The sequence below is a fragment of the Triticum urartu genome, chromosome 1A, assembly GCF_056163025.1.
Source record: "Triticum urartu cultivar PI428250 chromosome 1A, HENAU_Tu73, whole genome shotgun sequence".
Taxonomy (NCBI): domain Eukaryota; kingdom Viridiplantae; phylum Streptophyta; class Magnoliopsida; order Poales; family Poaceae; genus Triticum; species Triticum urartu.
The window spans coordinates 283,069,834-283,095,234 of NC_141873.1; the positions used below are offsets into that span (position 1 = coordinate 283,069,834).

The 25,401-nt window shown below is 54.6% G+C and overlaps 2 protein-coding genes across 2 annotated transcripts; both read left to right on the plus strand.

The window, feature by feature from the left end:
• The first annotated feature begins 1,242 nt into the window (after nt 1–1,242).
• Nucleotides 1,243–2,307, plus strand: LOC125532828 (zinc finger protein ZAT3-like). The gene has a single exon (XM_048696722.2). It carries the CDS (start codon nt 1,257–1,259, stop codon nt 2,049–2,051), a length of 795 nt encoding a protein of 264 aa, XP_048552679.1. The 5' UTR covers nt 1,243–1,256; the 3' UTR covers nt 2,052–2,307.
• A 4,098-nt stretch (nt 2,308–6,405) lies between these two features.
• On the plus strand, nt 6,406–10,042 carry LOC147990880 (uncharacterized). Its single transcript, XM_087538434.1, has 5 exons — nt 6,406–6,608; nt 7,818–8,259; nt 8,714–8,798; nt 8,932–9,198; nt 9,288–10,042. The coding sequence occupies exons 1-5, from the start codon at nt 6,406–6,408 to the stop codon at nt 10,040–10,042; spliced, it is 1,752 nt and encodes a 583-aa protein (XP_087394560.1).
• The last annotated feature ends 15,359 nt before the right edge of the window (nt 10,043–25,401 follow it).

Sequence of the window (25,401 nt, forward strand, 5' to 3'; positions counted from 1 at the left end):
TATGAGAGCCTCATCCCACTACCCTGTATGTGGATCTATGATCTCTTCCATTTTAGAGAGCATAATTCCCCCCTTGGGTGATAACTTTCCGAGAGGCACTTGATGGAATCCATGGATCCTTCCCAATATTAATATGTGAGCCTGAACCGACCCGCCATATATATCTTCTCTTAAAAGTTTGAATACCAGCAAAAGTACTTTGCTAGGTAAACAAAGAACCTTTCCTTGGACCAGCTTTCAATATGTCTCCATCCGGGTAATATTTTGCACTTAACACCCGTGCACAAGAGATTCATGGTTTTGGATTAGTCGCCAACATTGATTTGCTAACATAGCAAGGTTAAAATTGTAAAGGTCTCTAAAGCCCAGTCCCTCTTTCTTCTTTGGTACACATAACTTCCATCATGAAAAGCAATGTATCTTCTTCTTTTCCTCCCTATCACCCCTCCAAAAGTCAAAGATTTCATCAATAATAGATTTACAAATTCCTTTAGGTAGCTTGAAAATTGATATATTGTAAGAAGGAATTGCTTGTGCTACTGATTTTAGCAAAATCTGCTTCGCTTACATAGAAAGAACATTTCCCTTTCATCCTTTTAGCCTTTGACACTATGAGATATTAAAAAGAGTCACTCCGGTCAACTCCAACCGTAGTTGGGAGTCCCAAATACATACCTAAAAGAGCTATTGTTAGGATATTCTAATCCCTGCACACATCCTCCCTTGTTCTGACACTAGTGTTATATTAGAGGGCTAAAGAAAATACTGGACTTAGTTGCACTCGCCATCTGACCTGAACTTGCACGTATCCAATATCCTTTTAAGTGTGCTTTCATTATGAGCATTGGCTCTCATCAGGATTAAAGAATCGTCTGCAAAAAGGAGGTGAGAAACAGAAGGGGCATTTTTACAAACACAAATACATTCTATTCCACCAATTTTCTTCCTCGTGAGCCAGAATGCTAGATGGTCCTTTCGAACAAAGTAGAAAAAGATACGGGTGTGCTGTCTTTTTTTAGGAAGTTCCAGAATTAGGCGATCACTTTTTATTTTATTTTCAGGGCAAGCGATCACTTGTTATCTGAACAGCTATTGGGCCCAATGGGCTAAAAGGATTTTATTAACGTGGGCTGAAAACCTTAGTAGGCTGCGCAACACGCATCGACAGTGGGTTTATTTCACACACGCACACAATTGATGGCGGTTTTTCCATTTCCATTTCCCTCCTCCCACAACCGCCTCCCGGAGAGAACTCCATGGAACCTCCTCCTGAGCCCGCGGCTCCGCCTCCCCCTCCTCCTCCTCCGCCGCATCCCCATGACACAACACTCACGCTGACGTTGGCGCTGCCCCCTCCTGGGCTCGCGTCCGTGCTGATCTCGCCGAAGCCGCGCGCACGAAGGCCGAGGCCCGAGGGCGGCGCCAGCCCCAGACCGCGGTGCTCGCCCATCGGCGACACACCGCCGTGCACAGAGTGCGGAAAGCGGTTCCCTTCATGGAAGGCGCTCTTCGGACACATGCGATGCCACCCAGAGCGGCAGTGGCGCGGGATCACGCCGCCCCCGGCGCACTTCTGCCAGGGCGTTGCAGCCGCACCAGTCGCCCCCGCCGGACAGTTCACCGTGCAGGAGCGCGAGGTCGCTTCCAGCCTCCTTATGCTCTCCAGTGCGCGTCCCGGCGCTAGCAAGGGCAAGAAGGTCGTTAATGCTGCTGCTATTACTCGTAGCGGAATGGAGAGCTGCGGCACGTCGGCGTCCGCGTCAGTGGTGCCGGGGCCGACCAACTGCGGCGAACACAAGTGCAGCGTATGTGACCGTGGATTCGCCAGCGGACAGGCTCTTGGCGGGCATAAGCGGTGCCACTGGGATAGGGCCTGCTCGGGGGTGGTGGTGATCGCCGCTACTGGCAGCAGTGGGTCCCCAATGTCGACCGATGAGACGGCGATTCTAGACCTCAACCTGCCGCCTCCTGGGCCACCTCCGGTGCGGAGGAGCGACCAAGGCAGCAGCCTGAATGACATGCTGGATTTGAAGCTTGGGTACTACGGATAACTGGGTTTCAGTGCTTCACCATGCATGTATGCGCTAAGCTAAGTTTGATATATGTATGTACGTAAGTAGTGTATGTATGTATATTGATGTTTGCTTGCTTTTCTTTTAGGCGCGCTGATTCAGAAAGGATGTTTTCTTGTCTTTCTGAATTGGCTTTCTGTTGCTTTGAAGTACGTGAGGTACTAACTGTGGCATACCAAGTTTGTGTGTGTACAAACGTATGATGTATATGCATGAGTGTAGCTAATGTGGAGCTAATTACTAATAATGTATGTTTTTTCCTTCCTCCTTTTTTCTGCATATTATTATTATTTCTCTTATCTTTTATGGTTGTTATTATTATTTCTCTTATGTGAGTGTAGTTGTACAGGTTTTGTTTCACATATGCTAAGGTTTTGTTTCATATTTGTACAGCTTTTGATCACCAATTAAGTGTTGTACTCTTTCTGTTCATTTTTATAAGACATTTTAGACATTTAGACACTGCCAAATACAGTACAAAGCAAGCTGTCTAAACCGTCTTATAAAAACGAACTGAGGGAGTACATTTTTTATCTGTACTGCCGGAAGTATATTTTGGTAAGCCCTGCTACAACTGTGCTTGGTGATGCCCCGACTGCCCTCGCTGGATGTTGCGAGGCCGCGGGGCGGCGAGCCGGTGGTGCTCCGTATTTACGACTGTCCAGGAGAAAAGTTGCGACCGGCGTGGCACGCTGCTACGACCGATGAACGAGAAGCAACGACGACGACGGCGAGGGCAGCGAGATGTGACTAAGGCGAGGGCAGTGGCCATGGAGGACACGGGGGACGGCGGGAAGGTGGCCACACGCCCACACCATGCGCGGGTGCACGTTTTTGGGCATGTGTGAATCGGTTGTGGGAAGAAAAATGAATCGAACAGCTATGGGATGCACAATCAGGCGGACAAGGAGTTGGCCGGGCAGGGTCGCTGGTCGACTGCCCAATTTTCAATCAAAGAAAAGAACTATGTGTCGCGCTCCCAAGTGACATGGGCGGTAACCTAGTCCAGTAGCGTCGACCCTCATCTCTCCCTCCTACGCCCTCGCCGTCACGGAAGAAGGGCACCGGGCAAATCCCGGATGACGGACGGTGGCGGCGGGGCTTCTCGTGACATTTGGTGGCCAGTGGGGCCGTGTGAGCGCAAGAGATGCCATTGTTGTGTCAATGTTCAAATGGGTGTGTCGGTTGGCGCTCGTGAGTTGGGAGCATGGCTGGGCGACGTCAGGTGGCAGCGGAGGCGCATCTGGTTCCGGTGAAGTCAAGGAGTGTGGCGGGTGGAGTGGTCGGTGCCTCAGCTCTTGATCTAATAGCAGTCGCCCGTCTTTGTCCTTGTTTTAGCGGCCAGCGGGCATGCAATGGGTGTGGTTGTGGCTGCCCTGGGGCATGGCAGAAGCTCTAGTAGCTAGGGTGGCGCACGTCAGAGGTGTGCCGCAATGGGCACATTTGGATCCGGTGACGGCTTGGGTCCGATCTACGCGTGTGAGGGCCACAACTTCAAGGTGACGGAGGTGGCGGCTGCACCGATGTGAGGGGTTCGGATGTTCTATGGTGAAAGATCCATTCCTTTGTGGCTCAGTGGGGTGGCTTCGAGGATGCAGTGATGTGGCCCCGATGAAGATGCTGCTTTTTCCTGGTTTCGCCCCTCCTTTTCGTGGCACCTACGGCATGAGTTGGTGGTTGTGAACCTAAGCGCATCTCTAGCAGATCCCGCAAATGGTTGCCCTTAAAATGTTTTATGATTCGCTCGAAAACTTATTTACAGTACCAAGAGGGCTCGCGCCGAAACCCTCTTGGTACCTCAAATCAGTTTCCAGGCTTTAGTTTGACATCAACTAGAAATTTCTATAAATAGATGCACCACACCGAATTAAATACTCGTGCCACAATAGTACACATCCAAAATCAAGTGCAATATAAGAGGCAGCAAGTCTGCCCATAAAAATATGCAATCAAATAAAATTAAACATGATCAAATCCAGGAACATCAATTTTGCCAAGATCGTGTAGCACCGTCAACAACAACAACAAAAATGATCACCACCATTGCCAGAAGCACCACCATCAACTCCATTGGCCGAAGCACCACCATCAACTCCATTGGCCGAAGCGTCACCATCTCGATTGCCGAAAGCTTCATCACCACCACCTACACCTCCAAAACCACCACCACCACTAGCCATAAGATTTTGAAGCTCTAGCTTCCTCCGTCATATGATCTCCATTCTTTTCAGCTCCCAAAATTCTCTTTCCATGGGTTCCATGCCATCCAGATTCATCATCAAGAACCGGTCCTCCTTGGTGGTCTTCTCGTCGCCCTCTTTTGCTCCTCAAGAGCAATCTTCCGCTCCTCGAAGACACATCTTCTCTCCCACATTGCCTATTTTTATTGTGTCTTCTTCCCGTCCAAGGCCACCTTGTTTTGCAATGCCTCGCCAACATAGTTTCTTTGACCTTCACCATCTCACTAATTTGCTCCCTCAAACTAGATGACTCGACCGACCTCCACCCTATATTTGTCGGGTGGTTGGTGCGACATATGCCAACGGGTGGCTTATCATTGTGGGAGCCAATAAAACATCGCCGGTGCCTGGAAACGGGATAAGGCAAAGACATGCACGCCGGCGAATCTTACCCAGCTTCAGGGCTCTTCGTGGAGATAACACCCCTACTGCTGCTCTGCGGGGTCTCCGCATGGTCACTAGATTGGCAAGTAGCTACAAGAGGCTCCTTGAGCTGTTTGGTGAAAGGATGAAGAGGGGCAAGGCTTGCCTGCTCCTCCTCTCACTTCGGTGTCTAAAAACTATCCAGAGAGAGATCCCCCCTTGCATGGGTGCCCTGGGGGGTTTATATAGGCCTACCCCCCAGGGTTACAATGGTAATCCGGTGGGGCGCGGGCCCCAGCCGTCTGTGTCTACGCTGGCCGGCTTCTCCGCCGACCGATGGGCCTGCCGCCTGGTAGGCCCCGCCGGCTGCCGGCCCTCTGGTCGACAGGCCGGCCCCACCGCTCGGGAGTCTTGTCGGAGGCGGGTTACTGTTGCCTTGCCTTGTCTTCGTAAGCATGGCTACAGTGCCGCCGCAAGGCGGCTCATCACTGTAGCCTTACCTTGTCTTATCTCCTTAATGAGGACCTCCTTCGAGGGAGAGAGCTGGCCGGCTATTGGGAGCCGGCCGTACCCCTGGCCGACCGCGGGAAGCCTGGCCGCCTTTGGCGTCTCCCTGACTGAGGGGGCCCGCCACCCATGGGTCGTACTGACCGCTCGCCGTGGGTGACGTCACAATCAACGTGGCAATAGTGCCGCGCCGGACGGGTGATGGCCGCCCCGTACGGCGCACTGTGGCCATGCATGCCCTGGGAATCGGGGGTGGCAGCCTTCACTGTAGCCACGCCCCGTCTTGTCGCTGTTATGTGGGTGCAGACTCTGAGGGCAAGATCTTAGCCGCCTGCTGAGGGGCCGGCTCCTGGGAGTCGACCTTCTCATGGACGACTTCTTGAAGTCGGCCTTCTCGCGGTCTTGTTTCTCAAGGATTTCAGGGCTGGGCCACCTTTGCACAGCCGGCTTGAGAGGTAGCCGGCTGGGGGAAGGTGGCCCCACGTCTTGGACGCTTGGAGGCTCAATCGGCCTATAATTTTTCTGAAGTGCCAGGGGAAGCCGACTAGGCTACCCGTGGTCATTTACTCCGACAGTAGTCCCCGGAGCTGGTTAGGCTCCGAGGCAGAAAAAAGATGAGGAGCTCAGTCAGCTTCCTATCTTGAGGGGGCGGGAACTGGGAGCCGGCTTTGACTAGGCGTGCCGTCTCCTAGAGATTTCGAAGCTTGAAGGCGGGTTCCAGTTGGCGTGCGAGTCGGGTTGCGAGCTGATCGTTCGTCGCCTGCGCGCCACATGGCACCCCGCGGCTGGAGGGGCCTGCCAGCCCACGCGCGTGACAGGACGCCGCCGCAGTCCGGGGCCCGCCACTACAGGGCCTCGGCCCACGCGCAGATCTTCTGCGGCCCGGATGGACCGCGCGCCCCCCAGCGGCAGTTTCCTCACGCCGTGAAGGCGCAATAATCGCGGTGCGTGGGGGAGTGGGTGCAGTTAATCCCACGTCCCCCCACACCCTGCCTCCGCGGCTTCGCCGCACGAGGCTATAAGTAGGGGGAGAGGAGGGGAGCGCCAGACGCTCGCGCGCTCTCCCTCGCTCTGCCCCCTCCTTCTTCTTCCTCCTCTCCGCCGCGACAGCTACCCGCCGCCGCTCGGCCTTCCCGCCAATCTTGTTGGCTTGCCGTCGCTTCGCCGTAGCTAGGTCGTGCGCCTTTCTTTCGCCGCACCTTTCTCATCGCCGCGCCGTCCCCATGGCATTGTCGAGCTCCTGGGACGGCTCCAACGTCCACGACGACCATGTCAAGTTCCTCCATCGGACGCGGCGGCTGCCGGGCGTGGATCTCATGCGGGTCCGCCTTGCGCCGGAGAGGGAGATCTCGCCAGCGCCGGAGGAGGACGAGCGGGTAATCTTCCGCTCGCACTGCCTGTGTGGCTTCGGCCTGCCGGCGAGCGGGTTCCTCCGCTCCTTCCTCAAATTTTATCATCTCCAGCCGCATCACCTTACTCCGAACGCGGTGATGCTGCTGTCGGCCTTCGTCGCCCTGTGCGAGGGTTTTCTCGGTGTCCTCCCCACCCTCGAACTGTGGGGAGAATTCTTTCAGTGCAAGCTTGGCACTGTCGTCGCGGGAGTGCCGGCCCCATGCGGCGCCTTCATCGCCATGCGGAGAACGAGCAACAACAACCCGTTTCCGCCCATCCCGCTGATCCAGTCGATGAAGCTCTGGCAGAAATCCTACTTCTGCGTGAAGAACATCGCTCCCCAAGGCGACTTCGTCAATCTGCCGCCTTACGTAGCTGGACCGCCGGCTGGGAGGCAGCCCTCATGGTCCTTCCGGGCCAGGTCGCTGTCTCAGGGTGGGGCCGCCTCCGTTGCACGGCTCCGGGTGATGATCCAGTCGGGGGGCCTGATTGGGTCTGACCTAGTGGCCGTCTTCGTGGAGCGCCGGGTGCTCCCGCTTCAGCACCAAGGAGATGCCTCACGCCGAGGTGTCTTACATGGTGAACTACATTTCCAACTACAAGCTCACTGAGGAGTGGCAGTACGGCAAGGGGCCGTACTCCCGCGCCAATCCTCCGCCGGTAGTAAGTTTCTCTTCTTTTCTTCTTTCCTTGTCGCCGGGTTCATGATGGCCGACTCCTAACCAGTCGGCCTGTTTTGGCAGAATCACATGCTTCCGCCGGCAACCGGGGCTGCAGGGGTGGAACGCTAGTTCCTCCCTGACCGCACAATGGACGACGTTGACGACCCGGACCTGGGGGCGGCCGCCATGGAAGAAGACGTCGCAGGGGAGGGGGCGAGGCAGGCGGCTCTGGGCTTGGGGCCTCCTTCGAGGATTAGCCGGATGATGCCGAGGCCAAAGTTGTTCGGCGCCGTCAGCCGGCGCCCGATCACGAAAGCGCGGGCCCATCCGCCGCGCCGGCTCCCCATGGCGGCGCGCAGAAACGACGGGCCGCGTCGACCCACTTCGCAGTCGGCCCAAGAAGCCCAAGAGTACCACGGCGGCGACCAAGCGGGATGAGGTGGCCGCGAAGGCGGCCCGCTTCTGCAAGGTGGTGAAGCAGCCGCAGTCGGTTTCAGCGTAGGTGTTACCGCTCTTACGCCATTCTTTTTCTTCTTCGGTTAATATATTTCTGAGCCTTCTTCTTGACTTTAAAAAAACAGGGCCCCGCTTTCTCTTGAACGGGCCCCTGCCGCCTCCGTAGTCGGACCCGCGGGAGTGTCCTCAAGCTCCCGCCGTGTGGATCCCCGCACCGATCTCCTAGAAGCGACGGAGCGAAACACGCGGGAAGCACGGGAGGAGCGGGAGGCGGAAGAGCGGAGGGCGGCTCGGGAGGCGAGGGAGAAGTCGGCGGAGGCATGTGCCGACGCGGCTGCCAAGGCCCAGGCGGAGGCCGTGGCCACGGAGGAGGAGGCGGAGGCCCAGCGGAACCAACCTCCACTGCTCGTCATCCCCCTTCGTGCCGCGGCACCCGACACTCCAGTGCCCCCGACGGAGGAGACCAGCCGCGGCCAGCCGGCGAAGGGGAAGGAGGCGGAACCGACGCCACCGACTGTAAAGGGCCAAGGTGGCCGGCCCGAGGGCCGCTGGCGCAGCCGGCCGGAGGTGAGCCGACTGTCGGGGCGGACCTTGTGGTCCTGTCGCCGTCCCGTCAGCGCACGGAGAAGGCGACTTCAGCGCCAGATCCCCACTACGCCGCTGGCGCTGATCAGTCGGCCCAGGACCTAGAAGCGGCTAGCGATAGCTCGTCCGGGTGGACGCCTGGCGATGGGACGGCAGTGCTGAACGTGGCGGCGCAGGACGTCCGGAACCGGCTTCAGGCTCAAGCTACCGCGCTGAAGTAGTACACCCAAGAATTTCTCACGACGCGAACGGTGATCCGGGTGAGTCCTTCTGTTTTTTGTTGATTGCTCCTGATTTCTTCCGTGGGGGCGCGTCAGCGCACCCACTGGGTGTAGTCCCTGAGTTCTGAGTCGGCTGCTAAGCAGTCGGCTTGGAAATTCTTGGTAGACTCTAATTGTCGTCTTGTTCTTACTTGTATCACTTATCTCGTCTGCAGGAGTATCATAACCTCCACGCGGCTGCCTTCAACTCCCAGGCCCAGGAGTTGAATCAGAAAACCACCGATCTGACCGAGAGCTGGAGTAAGTGCTTCATCTTTTGTCTCAAGTGGGGGCGCGTCAGTGCACCCACTGGGTGTAGTCCCTGAGATTCGAGCTGACTGTTGAGTAGTCGGGTCGGATCTTTTCCTGACAACTTCTTTCTTCATATCTGCAGGGGCCAATGCTGAATTGAGGAGCCAGCTGAGCGGAGCCCAGACCGCCCTTCGCGCCAAGGAGGCCGAGTGCGCCGCCCTGGCTCAAGAGCGTGACCGCCTGGCCAAGAAGCTGGCCGACCAGGAGGAGAGCCACAAGGCGGCCCTGAAGGCGGCGCAGGACAGCGAGGCCGCCCTTAAAGCCGAATACGAGACCGAGGCGGCCAACTGGGCCGAGGCCAGGCAGGCGCTGAGTCAAGGCTACAGTCGGATAGAAGATTTGATCGACGGTGAGCCGCCTTCTTCGTCGTTTCTTTGCCTGCCTCCTACTATCTGGTTCGTCCTTTGACTTTGTGCCACTGCTTTCTTCTTTGTGCAGATTACTTTCCCGGTTACTCTGTTGCCGCCACTCAAGCCATCGAGGCCTATCGCGACGCGCGACGGCAGGCGGGGGCCGAGGTTGCACCGGGTGCCAGCCGGTCGCTTGAGGAGCAGCTTCTGGCGCTTCAAGCCCGCCTGCAGCCGACCCACCGCATGCTCCGCCGTCTTCAGCGCGCCGGGGCGCAAGTGCTGGCCGCCCTCTGGCCCGGCGAGGTGATCCCGCGCACCCCAAGTCGGACCGCCGACTGGCTGGAGGTCGCAGTCGGCCGCTTCGAGGCTTGGAAGGCGTCAGTGGCCCGATCCGGCGCTGGGCGGGCACTGGAGTTTGTCCGAGCTTGGTATCCTGGGCTGAACTTGGACCACCTGAGCACCTGGCGGCAGGAGGCTGACGAGGAGCTGGAGGTGGTACGGCCGGCTATCATCCAGCGCGCCTCGGCGATCGCCGAGTATATCGACACCAGCGCCTTTGCTCCTGAGGTGGATGACGCCGGCGTCGCTCAGCCAGAGGAGTGGTTCAGGCTAAACCCGGCCGAAGGTGAGGACTCGGCGGAGGAGATTGCCTCCAGTGATGAGGGCGAAGGGGAAGAGGGAGAGGATGATGAAGACGCTGCACCGGATGGTGAAGCGACCAGCCCGCCTCAGCCCGATCTTGCCTCTAGCAACGATGTCGAGACTCGCCAGCCGGTGACTCCTCCAGTCGGCACCGCCGACTCCACCAACCTGCCCAACTTGCCCGTTGTTCCCCTGGCTTGATCCGCCGTCCTTGCTTTCCTGCTTGTTACTCTTTTGAACAATCTTTAAATTTGCACAGTTCCACCCACTGGGGGTGTATTCAGACTATGTTGAATGCTGGCCTTTCGAAGGTCTTTTGTGTACATATTATGCATGTGTTTGGCTTCCGTTCACATTTGCTTTTCATTCTTTCGGCTTTTTCCTTTGCTGCCTTTCCTTGGCCACCGCCTTCCCAGCCGGACAGCTGCTCTGCAGTCTATGGCTGGAGAAGGACTTGGTTGTTTTGGGAAGGCAAGTACTCGGGCTTTCTTAGATTGCAGCAAGGTGAATGGGAAGCCGGCCAGCCGACTGCTCTATTAGCCGGCTGGCGGGGTGGGAGGTCGGCTCGCGTTATATAAATTCGTTGGTCCTTAGCCGTTTTTCGTGTGGGCGTCCTTTCCTGCCCTTGGCTCTTGCTAGTCGGACATTCGATTCTTCGAGCTGCGACTTTTGGCAAGAGGGCGCTTGGGTGCCGGCACACTACTTGTCTGACTGCAGGCAGAACTTTATATATAACTTAAGGCGGCGAGTCCCCGGGCCGACTGGTCAGGCCTGGTGCCGGACGAAAAGACAAATGTAGTAACATATTCATAGTCATGATACCCATTAACCATAGATAAAAAGGGGAGTCCCCGAGTGCTCCTCGGGGGACCCTTTGTCTAGTACTTAGTACAAAAGTTAGCGTGATATATACTGCTTTTTAACTGTAAAATCTTCGGAGGAGATTGGCGTTCCATGGTCGTTCTAACTCCTTGCCGGAATCATCTCTCTTGCGTGCCTTCGGCTTCTACGCGTCGATTAGGTAGTAGGAGTCATTTCCTAGAGCTCTGCTGATGACGAAGGGGCCCTCCCAAGGGGCCGAGAGCTTGTGCTGGCCGGCTGTTCGCTGGATCAGCCGGAGCACAAGATCGCCCTCTTGGAAGGACCCTGGCTTGACTTTCCGGCTGTGGCAGCGGCGCATACCCTGCTGATAGATGGCGGACCGGCTGAGGGCTAACAGCCGGCCCTCTTCCAGCAGGTCGACGCCGTCTTCACGTGCTTCCTTGGCCTCCGCCTCCGTGTACATGGTGACCCGAGGTGAGTCGAACTCGATGTCGGTTGGGATGACCGCCTCGGCCCCATATACAAGGAAGAAAGGGGTGAAGCCAGTTGACTTGTTTGGGGTAGTGCGCAAACTCCAGAGGACGGCTGACAGCTCGTCGAGCCAATAGCCGGCCGAACGCTCCAGTGGTACGACCAGTCGGGGCTTGATGCCGGAGAGGATGAGGCGGTTTGCACGCTCGACCTGGCCATTTGACTGCGGGTGGGCGATGGACGCTAGGTCCAGCCGGATGCTGCGTGTTGCGTAGAAACGTGCCAGTGCTCCCTTTGCAAAATTTGTACCATTGTCGGTGATGATGCTGTGCGGTATGCCGTACCGGGTTGTGATATCTGCGATGAACGTCACGGCAGTCGGCCCATTCAGCTTCTTGATCGGCTTTGCTTCGATCCACTTGGTAAATTTGTCCACAACAACGAGCAGATGTGTCATGCCGCCGCGTGCCGTCTTGAATGGGCCTACCATGTCCAGCCCCCATACGGCAAAAGGCCAGGTGAGGGGGATGGTCTTGAGTGCGGAAGCCGACAGATGTTGCTTGGAACTGAAAACTTGGCACCCTTTGCAGTGTTTGACTAGCTCCTTGGCGTCATCCAAAGCAGTCGGCCTGAAGAATCCATGGCGGAAAGCTTTGGCGACGAGTGATCGTGAGGCCACGTGGTGGCCGCATTCTCCTTGGTGGATGTCTTTGAGGATTGCTACGCCCTTCTCTGGCTCGACGCAGCGCTGGAAGACTCTAGTGACACTGCGCCTAACAAGCTCTCGGTTTACTATTGTGTATGCTCCGGCTCGGCGTTGAACTTGTCTTGCCGAGATTTCGTCGGTTGGCAACTCTTTGTTTACTAAGAGGTTGAGGATGGGCTGGGCCCATGATGGAGCTGTGACTTCTTCTATTATGAGAACTGCTACTGTGACCAGGGCGGGTGGGTTGGTTGGTGAAGGGTTGGAGTCGGCCACCGCCTGCTACGTCGATGCAGTCCCCGGGCTGGCTGTAGTAGCCCCCGGGCCGAGTTCCGAAGTCCCCGAGCCGGGTGTGACTACGACAGTCCCCGGGCCGCCTGTCGAAGTCCCCGAGGCGCCTGCTTGGTTCCCCAAGTCAGATCCGACTACGTCGGGGTCAGGCGGCACGAAGATAGAATCAGATTCTGGAGACGGCTTGATAGACAGCTTGAGGAGGCGGTGAAGAGAAACACCGGCCGGAATAGCTTGCCGGGTGGAGCCTACTCGTGCCAGGGCATCTGCTTGCATGTTGTCGGCGCGTGGTACATGAAGGAACTCGCATCCTTCAAAATATCCACTGATTTGCTGAACGAGGAAGCGGTAGCTCGCCATGTTCGCGTCCCTGGCGTCCCAGTCGCCAGATGACTGCTGGACCACCAGATCCGAGTCGCCATAACACAGGATCCGGCGGATGTCGAGCTCCTTGGCTAGCCGGAGCCCATGTATGAGCGCCTCGTACTCGGCCACATTGTTGGAGGCGGCAAAATGAATTTGCAATGTGTACTTGAGCTTGTTGCCTTTGGGGGAGGTGAGGATGATGCCGGCTCCCAAGCCGGTGTGCATCTTGGACCCATCAAAGTGCATCCGCCAATGAGTGGAGTCGGGGGCCGGTGGCAGGTACTGGGTTTCAGCCCAGTCGACGAGGAAGTCGGCCAGTGCTTGGGATTTAATGGCGATGCGGGGCTGGTAGAAGATCGTGTAGGGAGCCAACTCAATGGCCCATTTTGCCACTCATCCGGATGCATCCCAGTTGCCTATGATCTCGGCGAGCGGGGCAGTACATACGATCGTGATGGGGTGCTCTTGGAAGTAGGGCTTGAGCTTCTTGGCCGCGAAGTACACACCGTAGCACATCTTCTGGTAGTGTGGGTAGTTCTGCTTCGAGGTGGATAACACTTTGCTTAAATAATACACCGGCCTCTGGACCAGATGAGCTCGGCCTTCTTCTAGGCGCTGGACCACGATGACTGTGCTGACCACCCGGCTAGTAGCGGCAATGTAAAGGAGCATGGTCTCTTTTTTAGTCGAAGCCGCCAAGACAGGCGGCGTGGTCAGCATCTTCTTTAGCTCGTGGAAGGCTTGGTCTGCCTGGTCGTTCCACTCGAAATGACCGGACTTCTTCATGAGTCGGTAGAGGGGGAGAGCTTTCTCCCCGAGCTGGCTGATGAAGCGGTTCAGGGAAGCCAAGCATCCGGTGAACTTCTTGGCATCTCATAGCTTGGTGGGAATCTCCATTCTCTCTATGGCCTTGATCTTCATCGGGTTGCACTTGATGTCGCGTTCGAAGACCAGGAAGCCTAGGAGTTGGCCGGCTGGTACTCCGAACACGCATTTCTCGGGGTTGAGCTTGATTTGAAATCGGCGCAAGTTTTCAAATGTCTCTCTGAGGTCTTCCAGCAAGGTGCCGCGCTTCTCTGTCTTCACCACAATATCGTCTACATAGACGTGGGCATTTCTGCCAAGCTGCTTGAGGAGGCATTTCTGCATGCAACGCTGGAAAGTGGCACCGGCATTTCTCATGCCGAATGTCATAGTCAGGTAGCAAAAGGCTCCGAATGGTGTGATGAAGGCGGTTTTCAGGCGGTCATCTGGGTCCAACTTTATTTGGTGGTAGCCTGAGTAAGCATCCAAGAAGCTCAATAGCTCGCATCCGGCTGTGGAATCGATTACTTGATCAATCCTTGGCAAGGCGAAGGGACCTTTGGGGCAGGCTTTATTGAGGCTGGTGTAGTCTATACACATGCGCCATTTGTTATTTTTCTTTAGCACGAGGACCGGGTTGGCAAGCCATTCTGGAAAGAATACTTCCATAATGAAGCCGGCTGCCTGAAGCGGGGCTATCTCTTCTCCTACAATCCTTCTTTTTTATTCTGACAGTCGGCGGAGAGGCTGTTTGACCGGTTTTGCACCTTCTCGGACATATAGCTTGTGCTCGGCGAATTCCTTCAGAACACCCGGCATGTCCTTGGGGGACCATGCGAAGATGTCCCGATTCTCACGGAGGAAATCGGCGAGCTCGCCTTCCTATTTGCTGTCCAGGTTTTCCCCGATGGTGGCAAACCTTTCTGGGTACTCCGGGTCCAGAGGTACCTTCTTTGTTTCTTTAGCTGGCTGGAAAGAACCTTGGGCATCACACTCCTTGGGGTTGGGGGACGGGGCCGACTGTTTGCCGGCCATAGCCACAACTCGGTCCAGTATCTTTTTCTCTTCAGCAATCACGAGGGACTCGGCCAGCCGGCTACTGGCTGCCGCGCACTCGGAGGACTTCTTGTAGTCTCGGGCTATGGTGATGATGCCGTTGGAACTCGATATCTTCATCTTGAGGTAGGCATAGTGGGGTACAACCATGAACTTGGCCAGGGCGGGTCGACCAAGCAACGCGTGGTACGGGCTCTCCAGATCCACTACCTCAAACCACACCGCCCCTCGGCGGAAATGATCCTTGTCCCCGAAGAGGAAATCTATCTTGATCTTGCAGATTGGGGAGCAGGACAGGCCGGGTACGATGCCATGGAACACAGTCCGACTGGGCATGAGCTGCTTTGTCTTGATGCTCAGCTTCTCCATGGTGTCACGGTATAGGATGTTGATGCTGCTCCCACCATCTATCAACACACGGGAGAAACGGGTGGCTCGCCTTTCTGTTGCAAGGGTGGCATCCAAAACCAATGCGTAAGAGCCGGGAGACGGCATCACCTCTGGGTGATCAGTCCGACTCCAGCTGATAGGCCTTTCTGACCAGTGCATGAACTCGGGTTTGTTGGAGGCAACTGCGTTGACTTCTTGATGTTGTCGGCCCCGACTACGCCGATCTTCTGGTAGGCTCGTAAAGATGACGTAGGCGGCATGCTCGTCGGGGAATTCATCTTGAACACCCCCGACTGCCGGTCGGGCAGCTGGCTGAGGAGGGGCCGGAGGCGGCTGACCAGCAGGCGGAGGCGGCGCTATCCCCTCGCCCTTGGAGATCCGCGTGAGCTAGTGGCATTTTCGGGTTGTGTGGTTTGAAGGCTTCGCGCCGCTGTGAAACTTGTAGGGGGCATTAAGTGCTTGCTCGTAGGAGAAAACCGGCTACCAAGCCGGCCTGCTGCCCTTCTGCTTCTTGGGCGTGGGCTGCACTTCGGGTTGTTCGTCTTCGACCGTGGCCACTTGCCGACTGGTGGAAGGCGGCGGGGGAGCCTTGCGCTTGTGGTCGTTCTGGTACGGGCGTCGGCTGGATTCTCCACCCGGCGTCTTGGGACTCGGAGCGAGCACCTTCTCGGAGGCGTCTACTCGGAGCTCGTTCTTCATTGAGGAATCGGCCGTGGCGTATTTATCAGCTATGATCAGCAGCTCATCAAGGGTAGCCGGCTCGTCGCAGAGTAGCCGGTGCTTGAGGAGGGTGCCCTCTCGGCACCCGGCAGTGAAGTACTCTATAGCTTGAACCTCGTGCACCACCTCGCAGGAATTGCGGAGCTCGGCCCAACTCGTGAGGTAGTCGCGAGTCGATTCGTTGGGCCCTTGGACACACAAGGAGAGCTGTCAGGGCTTGGGAGCCCGCTTGTAGGTGCTGGTGAAGTTACGGATGAAGGCTTCAGTGAAGTCTAGCCAGCTGTTGACACTGTAAGGCTTGAGGCTATTGAGCCAGGTATGTACCGTGCCTTGGAGCATGAGGGGAACATACTTCACGGCAACGCGCCTGTTGCCGTTCGCGATGCTAACCGCAGTGGAGTAGTCGATCAACCAGTCTTCCGGTTTCACGGAGCCGTTGTACTTGGGCGTGTCTCTTGGGAGAGAGAACCCTTTAGGGAAGGGCTCGTCACGGATGCGGGGGCCAAAGCAGGGCGGGCCGACATCATCTTCTTCTTCCAGAACCAGGGATCGCGCTAGGCGGTCGATCCGGTGGCGGGCGTCATTCTCGCCGACTCCTTCGCGGCGACCCAGTCGACCACTGAGAGTCGGATGCGTGACGGGCGGCAGAGTGGGGTATCTCTCCCCACGAGGCGGAGGAGGGGGCGGATTGCCCCGCCATTCTACAGCCCGAGGACAGCCTTCTGCGTCACGCTCGATGGAGACTCGAGTCCGGCTGCGGCTGGCAGCCGGCTCCTTTTCTTTCCTTGCGCGGGTGTTACCCGCAGTCGGTGTTCGGGACGTCGCGCAGTGCTCTCGGCGCGGGGGAGGACTTTCGGCGCGGACACCGGCTTCATGCTACTCTATGTCCGCGTCGATAAGCTGCTGGATGCGTCTGGTCATGTAGGGGAGCTCGTCAGGCCCCAGCACATTCAACTCGTCTACGGCCGCCTGGGCGGCGCGCAAGTTCTCGAGAGGCGTGGCATAGACTGGGCGGTCCGCTCCCAGCATGTCAGCGATAGCCGCGCCGTGCTTCTTGACGATGCCGACGCGGCTCGGCCCGTCGGGAGGCGGCGTGCTGAAGGCGGCGCGGTCGACTTCGCGCTGGTGAGCCTCGGTGAGGCGTCTCATGGCGGCTAGCTTCTGGCCCTACGCAATGAGGGTGAGGCGGCACGCCTCCAATGTCTTGGCGCCCGTGTCGGCCGGGATGGGGGCGGACAAGTCGTGCAGCGCCGTCTGCAGGGCGTCGTGGGCATTTTCACCAGAGGCGGCGCCGTGGCTGATGATCAGTAACTCGGTGATGGCGCTACCGCTGCTGTCTGCTCGAGGAAGAGGGGCGTTGATGATTACCACGTTGGAGGGGAAGGCATCAAGTGATGTCGTGTCAGAATCGACAAGCATCGGGTCAGTGGAGCCAACCGACTCCAAGTCCGCAGCCAGCTCGCTGGAGACGTGGAGTTGGTCGAGGAGGCTGACAAGGTGGCTTTCGGGGCAGCCTGTGCCTACGTCAGAAGCGGGCTCGTCAGAGATGCGAGCCTCGCCAAGAAGATCGGTGAGGCAGCTCGCCGCGCATGCGTCAGCGACGCCTTGCAGCGCATCGGGGCAAGCGCCATCGGGCGAGCCGGGCTGGCTACACACGCTGGGGAAGAAGAGGGTTCCCGTCCAGAGCAGGTCTCCGGACGACAGTGCACCTGGCCCCACGGTGGGCGCCAAATGTTGGGTGGTTGGTGCGACATATGCCAACGGGTGGCTTATCATTGTGGGAGCCAATAATACATCGCCGGTGCCTGGAAACGGGATAAGGCAAAGACATGCACGCCAGCGAATCTTACCCAGCTTCAGGGCTCTCTGTGGAGATAACACCCCTACTGCTGCTCTGCGGGGTCTCCGCATGGTCACTAGATTGGCAAGTAGCTACAAGAGGCTCCTTGAGCTGTTTGGTGAAAGGACGAAGAGGGGCAAGGCTTTCCTGTTCCTCCTCTCACTGTGGTGTCTAAAAACTATCCAGAGAGAGATCCCCCCTTGCATGGGTGCCCTGGGGGGTTTATATAGGCCTACCCCTAGGGGTACAATGGTAATCCGGCGGGGCGCGGGACCCAGCCATCTGTGTCTACGCTGGCCGGCTACTCCGCCGACTGATGGGCCTGCCGCCTGGTAGGTCCCGCCGGCTGCCGGCCCTCTGGTTGACAGGCCGGCCCCACCGTTCGAGAGTCTTGTCGGAGGCTGGTTACTGTTGCCTTGCCTCTGGTGACGAGGGCTTTGTCATGGTAAGCATGGCCACAGTGCCGCCGCGAGGCGGCTCATCACTGTAGCCTTACCTTGTCTTATCTCCTTAATGAGGCACCTCCTTCGAGGGAGAGAGCTAGTCGGCTATTGGGAGCCGGCCGTACCCCTGGCCGACAGCGGGAAGCCTGGCCGCCTTTGGGGTCTCCTTGACTGAAGGGGCCTGCCACCCATGGGTCGTACTGACCGCTCGCCGTTGGTGACGTCACAATCAACGTCGCAACAGTGCCGCGCCGGACGGGTGATGGCCGCCCCGTACGGCGCACTGTGGCCATGCGTGCCCCGGGATTCGGGGGTGGCAGCCTTCACTGTAGCCACGCCCCGTCTTGTCGCCGTTATGTGGGTGCAGACTCTGAGGGCAAGATCTTAGCCGCCTGCTGAGGGGCCGGCTCCTGGGAGTCGGCCTTCTCATGGCCGGCTTCTTGAAGTCGGCCTTCTCGTGGTCTTGTTTCTCAAGGATTTCAGGGCTGGGCCGCCTTTGCACAGCCGGCTTGAGAGGTAGTCGGCTGGGGGAAGGCGGCCCCATGTCTTGGACGCTTGGAGGCTCAATCGGCCTATAATTTTTCTGAAGTGCCAGGGGAAGCCGGCTAGGCTACCCGTGATCATTTACTCCGATAATCTTTGTCCAACTTTCTTCCATCGAGCTTGCCCTTGTTTGTTCCTCTCCTTGGTGTATCATCACTATCACATCATCTTTTAAGTTAATCAGTGCACCTTTATTTGGAGGAGCATCATTATCCCTCAACCTCCATTTTCTCACTTCCTTGAAGCAAGTTCCAACAATCTTGGAGCACAAATGGCTTTCCATTGAAACCTGGGCTTTGCTTGAGCCTTTCATGGGCAATGTGATCCTACATTTAGAAAAGAGGCAAGAGAGAGCTCAAATTGTCATCAACGAAAACAAGATCACAAATGTGTAAAACAAAAACACAGCAAGCTCACAAAGTCGTCAATCATGGAACCACTTGGAGGTGAATTCCTCACTTTATCCAAACAACCACTCCAGTGTCCACGCGTTTCTTGATCACATCCCATGGACCTTGGAGTGATTTCAATGAATGACTAGATGGAATTCGTATGAGCTTATGATACTTGTCCTCGACGCGTTGCCAATATTTCTTCCCAGTTTGATCTTTGCCGGTCACCGCATCAAGTGACACACTCTCCCATGCTCTAATCAAGCAAACATCCTCCATCTTCGTGCAATTGCTAGTTATTTTTTTCCATTTTTTCTTGGCTAGCGTCAAACACCTCGTACTCAACCTCTTCTACATCATCATAGCCGTCACCCCCTCTTCCAACTCGGCTTTGATCTCCACTTGCATGCCCGAATTGAATGTGTCAAGAGGAGCATTCAAGTCCACCTCGTTCTCCTCCAACAATTTGTATATGTTGTCTAAATGTTGTTGCTACAAAATCCAACGGCCAAAAAAACACTAATGAAACGAACCAAAGTTCACCGGAATAAAGGTGAAAAAAAATCACATATCCGCATTTCCTCAAACACGTTGTGGACATTGGTGGAGTTGATGGGATCACGGGGCACATGGGGCGCCAGAGGGGTGGAGGAGACTACTAGTAGGGAAAACCTTATACATAGAGGATTATCAGTAGCGCTGGTTAAAATGAGGCGCTACTGCTAACTAACAGTAGTGCGTGGTTACCACGCACACTACTCATACACACATAGAAGTAGCGCGGCTCATCAAAAACGCGCTACTACTATGTTGACCACACAGTTGCCGTCAAGCTAGGTATAGTAGTAGTGCCATTCTAGAACACACGCTACTGCTATGGAAGTAGCAGTAGTGCGTTTTCCTGTACCGCGCTACTGGTAAGTCTAACTTACCTTACCTCGCACACGACCCTCACTCTCCTCCTCCCCACTCCATCTCCATCCCACACGTCGCCGCCGCTGCCGGCCCGTCACTGCCGCTGCTGTCGTCTCCCCCCGATATGTCTCCCTCCCTCCCCTCCGACCGTCCCCCTCCTCCATCCCTTCCTCCCTCCCTAGTTTCCTCCTCCATCCCTCCCTCCCTCCCTTCCTCCGACCCTGTCCCTCCTCCCTCCTTCCCTCCCTCCCTCTATTGATAACCCACAAGTATAGGGGATCGTTTGTAGCCTTTTTCTATAAGTAAGAGTGTCGAACCCAACGAGGAGCTAAAGGTAGAACAAATATTCCCTCAAGTTCTATCGACCACCGATACAACTCTACGCACACTTGACGTCCGCTTTAACTAGAACAAGAGTAAAACTAAAAGTACTTTGCGAGAATAAAACTACTAATAAATTGCAAAGTAATAAAAGTAGATAGCTTTTGTCAACAAGAAAGCCATTTGTCCCTAGCCAATTGATAACTAGACCGGTAATCATTCATGCAATTTTATATGAGGGAGAGGCATGAGCTAACATACGTTCTCTACTTGTATCATATGCACATATGATTGGAGCTCTAGCAAGCATCCACAACTACCAAAGATCATTAAGGTAAACCCGAACCATAGCATTCAGTATCAAGTCCTCTTTACTCCCATACGCAATAGCCTACTTACTCGGGTATGTGTATTCTGTCACTCACGCCACCCATTCTAAGCGAATTATGAACGTATTGCAACACCCTACAGCGGGGCCCCTCACATTTGCGCGACACGGAGGGCACCGTAGGATAGCACCATAATAAAATATACACTCATACCAACCAAGATCACGATTAACCAATAGGACAAAACGAATCTCGTCAAACAACACAAGATAGACATAGATCATTGGGAAATAATATATAGTGTTGAGGACCATGTTTAAGTAGAGATTACAGTGGGGAGAAGGGGTGTTACACCGCTGCATAGAAGGGGAGAGAGTTGGTGTTGACAGTAGCAAGGTTGTTGATGTATATCGCCTTCACGATCCTTGCCCCGACGGCACTTCGGCGCCACCGGGAGAGAGGGGGAGAGAGCCCACCTCCTCCTCCTCCTTCCTTGGCCTCTGTAATGCCCCGTACGTAATTTTCCATATTTGTATTCCAACTCTTGCCATTTTCGGCACTAAGTTATGATATTCCTCGTTGTTGGGTTTTGTCTTCGTTTTGTATTTTGTCCATGTCTTGCATCTCATATCATGTCATCATGTGCATCGCATTTGCATACGTGTTCGTCTCATGCATCTGAGCTTTTTCCCCGTTGCCCGTTTTGCATTCCGGCACCCTATGTCCTCCGGCGTCCCCCTTTTGCCTCTTTTCGTGTGTGGGTGTTAAACATTCTCGGATTGGACCAAGACTTGCCAAGCGGCCTTGGTATACTACCGGTAGACCGCCTGTCAAGTTTCGTGCCATTTGGACTTCGTTTGGTACTCCAATGGTTAACCGAGGGACCGTAAAGGCCTCATGTGTGTTGCAGCCCAACACCTCTCCAAAGTGGCCCAAAACCCAGCTAAACCCCCTCCATCCTCTCGGTCATTCGATCACAATCGCGTGGCCAAAAACCGCACTCCATTTGGAGTCTCCTAGCTCCCTCTACCTATAAATATGTGCTCTCCCCATCCATTTCGCGGTCCAAACCCTAAAAACTTCCCCTCTCTGCGCTGGACGTGTCCGTCCGCCGATGGACACGCCCGCGCAGCCGCCCGCGTCCAACCACTAGCCAACACGTGGCAGCGCCACCACTCGCCGGTGCCGGCCCGCCGGGGCCCGGGTCGGCCCCCCCGAGCCCGCGCGCGCCGCCCCGCCGCCCCGCGACTGGCTGCCTCCTAGCGCCGCCAGGGACTTCGCCGCGCCACCGCCCTCCGCCCTCGCCGGCGTTCGTCGCCTCCGCCGCCACGCTCGCCAGCCGTACGCGTTGCGCCGCCGCCTCGGCGTCCTCGCCGGCCACGCGCCTCGCCCCACCGTCCTCAGGCCAGATCCGGCCGCGGGAGGGCCGAATCCAGTGACCTCGACCCCGCTGGCCGCCGTCCTCGTCTTGTCCGGCGAAACCCCGGTCAACTTCGGTTCGCGTGCTGCCTGGATCCAGATCTGGCTATAGTAAACCCTAGGTGGTTTTCCCCTAAGTCCCTAACATTTTTAGCTATGTTCATCGCATCATAACTTTGCATCCGTAGCTCCGTTTTGGGCATGTAATATATCAAATTGTTCGCTCGAATGTGTTCTTCATTTCATTCCATTGCACCATGTTTGTTTGAGTCCATCTTGATGCCCTAAATGCTGTTGCAAGAGTGCTATATAATGTTAGTTTCTGTTTCTTAACAGATTATGGACATTTGTCATTTTTGCCATGTTTAATGTGTGCCTTCTATGAACTTGAGCCCTACATGTGTTTTGGACTATGCCGTGCCATCTTTACAGGGGTGTATGCCATATATTTTTGTGATCAATGTGGTGACTAGCACAAGCATGCAAAGTAGCTCTCGTGATGTTGCTGATTTCAGGAACTTAGAATTCTTCAAAGTCATTTCCCTGATGTTATTTTTATGCCATGTATTCATGTTGCTACAGAGTGATCTATGCCTCTTTTGAGCATGTTCAGTAAGGACGATTTTGAGATATTGTTATGTTCTATCCATCCATGTCTTTGTTTGCAATTATGGAGTACCCTAGCATGACTCAATCTTGCTCTACTTTTGCTATAAAATGTTCCTGGCAGATTATTTACGTGTTAATCAATTTTGCCGAGGTTGTTGTAGTTGATCCATGCATGCTATGAGGTTGTTCTTGCCATGGCTAGCTACTTGAACATGTCCTCTTGTGGGGTGTATGCTTAGTTTTTCATGTAATGCCTTGTGGTAAGTGCATCGAGCTCGCAAACATGCCTACGTAACTTTGTTTTTGCCATGTCCAGTTTTCTGCTAATTCTGAATATGTTAACGAAACTTGCTATGTTCACATGGTTGCCATTGTATCTTCTGATCCTTTTTGGCTTATGGTCAGTAAGGGACTTTTGTGATATACTTTGAGTAGTTTCATTCCATGCCTTGCTTTGCCATGATATGTTCCTGTAGCATGTTGTTATCTTGCTCTAAACATTGCTTCCTGATGTTAAATCCTGACATGTTATTTTCACTAAGTCTGTGAACCTGTTATCTTTTGCACTTTTGCCATGCTTGTTTCAACCTGCTATTGTGTGATTTAGCCGTAGCTCAGTGTTCATATTTTGTCAAGCATCTTGAGTGGATCACTACTATGTGCTTTGTTTCTATGTTAGAGTGCAGTAGCTTATTTTCTTGATGCATTTTAGATGGCAACGTGCTGTTACTCGCAGATTAGTGCCATTATTGTTTTGCTTGCCACTTGCAAACCGTGCATCCGATTCCAGTGATCTTTATATCGATTTCGACCGAAATCAACTCATCTTTCCAGCGGCACTCTTGGTTTTCCAAGTTGAGGCCTGGTTCAATCTTTCCTTTCTGAAGCACGCATATGCATTGTATATTACTTCCCGCATATCATGCCATGTTTTGCATCATGTTGCTTGCGCATTGCATCGTGGTTGATTGTGGTTCCCTTTCTTCTGTTCTTGATTTGGGTAGAGCCGGGATACGAGTACATGATCGAGGAACCCGTTGAGTATGCTTACGAGGATCAAGCTTACGTCAACTCAGAGAACTTTGCAGGCAAGATGACCATACCCTCGAAATCACTTCTATCTTTGCTTGCTAGTTGCTTGCTCTATTGTTATGCCTATGCCGCGATACCTACCACTTGTTTTATCATGCCTCTCATATTGCCATGTAAAACCTCTAACCCACCTTGTCCTAGCAAACCGTTGTTTGGCTATGTTACCACTTTGCTCAGCCCCTCTTATAGCATTGCTAGTTGCAGGTGAAGATTGGAGTTTGTTCCTTGTTGGAACATGTTTATTGTTGGGATATAATTATTATAACTTGTTTACTTTAATGCATCTATATACTTGGTAAAGGGTTGAAGGCTCGACCTTATGCCTGGTGTTTTGTTCCACTCTTGCCGCCCTAGTTTCCGTCATACCGGTGTTCTGTTCCTTGATTTTTCGTTCCTTACGCGGTTGGGTTATAATGGGAACCCCTTGACAGTTCACCTTGAATAAAACTCCTCCAGCAAGGCCCAACCTTGGTTTTACCATTTGCCACCTAGTCTTTTTCCCTTGGGTTCCGCGGACTCAAGGGTCATCTTTATTTTGAACCCCCGGGCTAGTGCTCCTCTGAGTGTTGGTCCAAAACTAGAGCCCCTTGCAGCGCCACCTCGGGGAAACTCGAGGGTTGGTTTTAGTTGTACGGATTGTTTATTCGATGTGCCCTGAGAACGAGATATGTGTAGCTCCTGTCGGGATTTGTCGGCACATTCGGGTGGCTTTGCTGGTCTTGTTTTACCATTGTCGAGATGTCTTGTAACCGGGATTCCGAGTCTGATTGGGTCATCCTGGGAGAAGGAATATCCTTCGTTGACCGTGAGAGCTTGTGATGGGCTAAGTTGGGACACCCCTGCAGGGATTTGAACTTTCGAAAGCCATGCCCGCGATTATGGGCAGATGGGAATTTGTTAATGTCTGGTTGTAGAGAACCTGAAACTTAACTTAATTAAAATGGATCAACAGCGTGTGTAGCCGTGATGGTCTGTTTTTGGCGGAGTCTGAGAAGAGAACACGGTCTCGTGTTATGGTTGAACGTAAGTTGTTATAGGATCACTTCTTGATCATAGATCCTCGACCGTGCCTCTCCTTCTCTTCTCGCTCTCATTTGCGTATGCTAGCCTCCATATATGCTAGTGCTTGCTGCAGCTCCACCTCACATACCCTTTTACCTACCCATAAGCTTAAATAGTCTTGATCGCGAGGGTGTGAGATTGCTGAGTCCCCGTGACTCACAGATTACTTCCAAAACCAGATGTAGGTGCCGATGATACCATTCCAGGAGATGCGATTGAGCTCAAGTGGGAGTTCGATGAGGACTCAGGATGTTACTATGTTTCCTTTCCAGACGATCAGTAGTGGAGCCCAGTTGGGGCGATCGGGGATCTTTTGCATTTGTGGTTGTCTTTATTTTGGTTCCGTAGTCGGACCTTGATTGTTTCTGGATGTTTGTTATGCTATATTTATGTATTGTGTGAAGTGGAGATTGTAAGCCAACTCTGTACCTCTTTCTTCTTCAGTACATGGGATGTGTAAAGATTACCCCTCTTGCGACATTGCCTACAATGCGGTTATGCCTCTAAGTCGTGCTTCGACACGTGGGAGATATAGCCGCATCGTGGGTGTTACAGCCTCCCCCTAGATGTGAGGAGAGTTCCCCCTCTGGTCCATTGCCTCCATGGCGGCGGAGGAGCGCGAGCCCCTCCGAAATTTGATCTCCCTCTCTGTTCTCTTCTATTTCATGTTCCTGTTTTCTAGCCGAAAACTGTTTCTTATATTCCCGGGGATCTGCAACTCTGATTGCGCTGAGACTTAAACATGATTTTTTCCGGATATAAGCTTTCTTGCGCCCGAAGTAGAGCTCCGACCGACATTCGAGAAGGGCACAACCCAGACGCGCTTGGGCTGCCTAGCGGGCCTAGGTGTCTTGTGGTGGCTATGGGCCCCCGTTTGCATTGATTCCACCTCCCAAAAATCACATATATTCCACAATAATTCTTCGTAAATTTTTATCGTGTTTGGACTTTGTTTGATATGGATATTCTGTG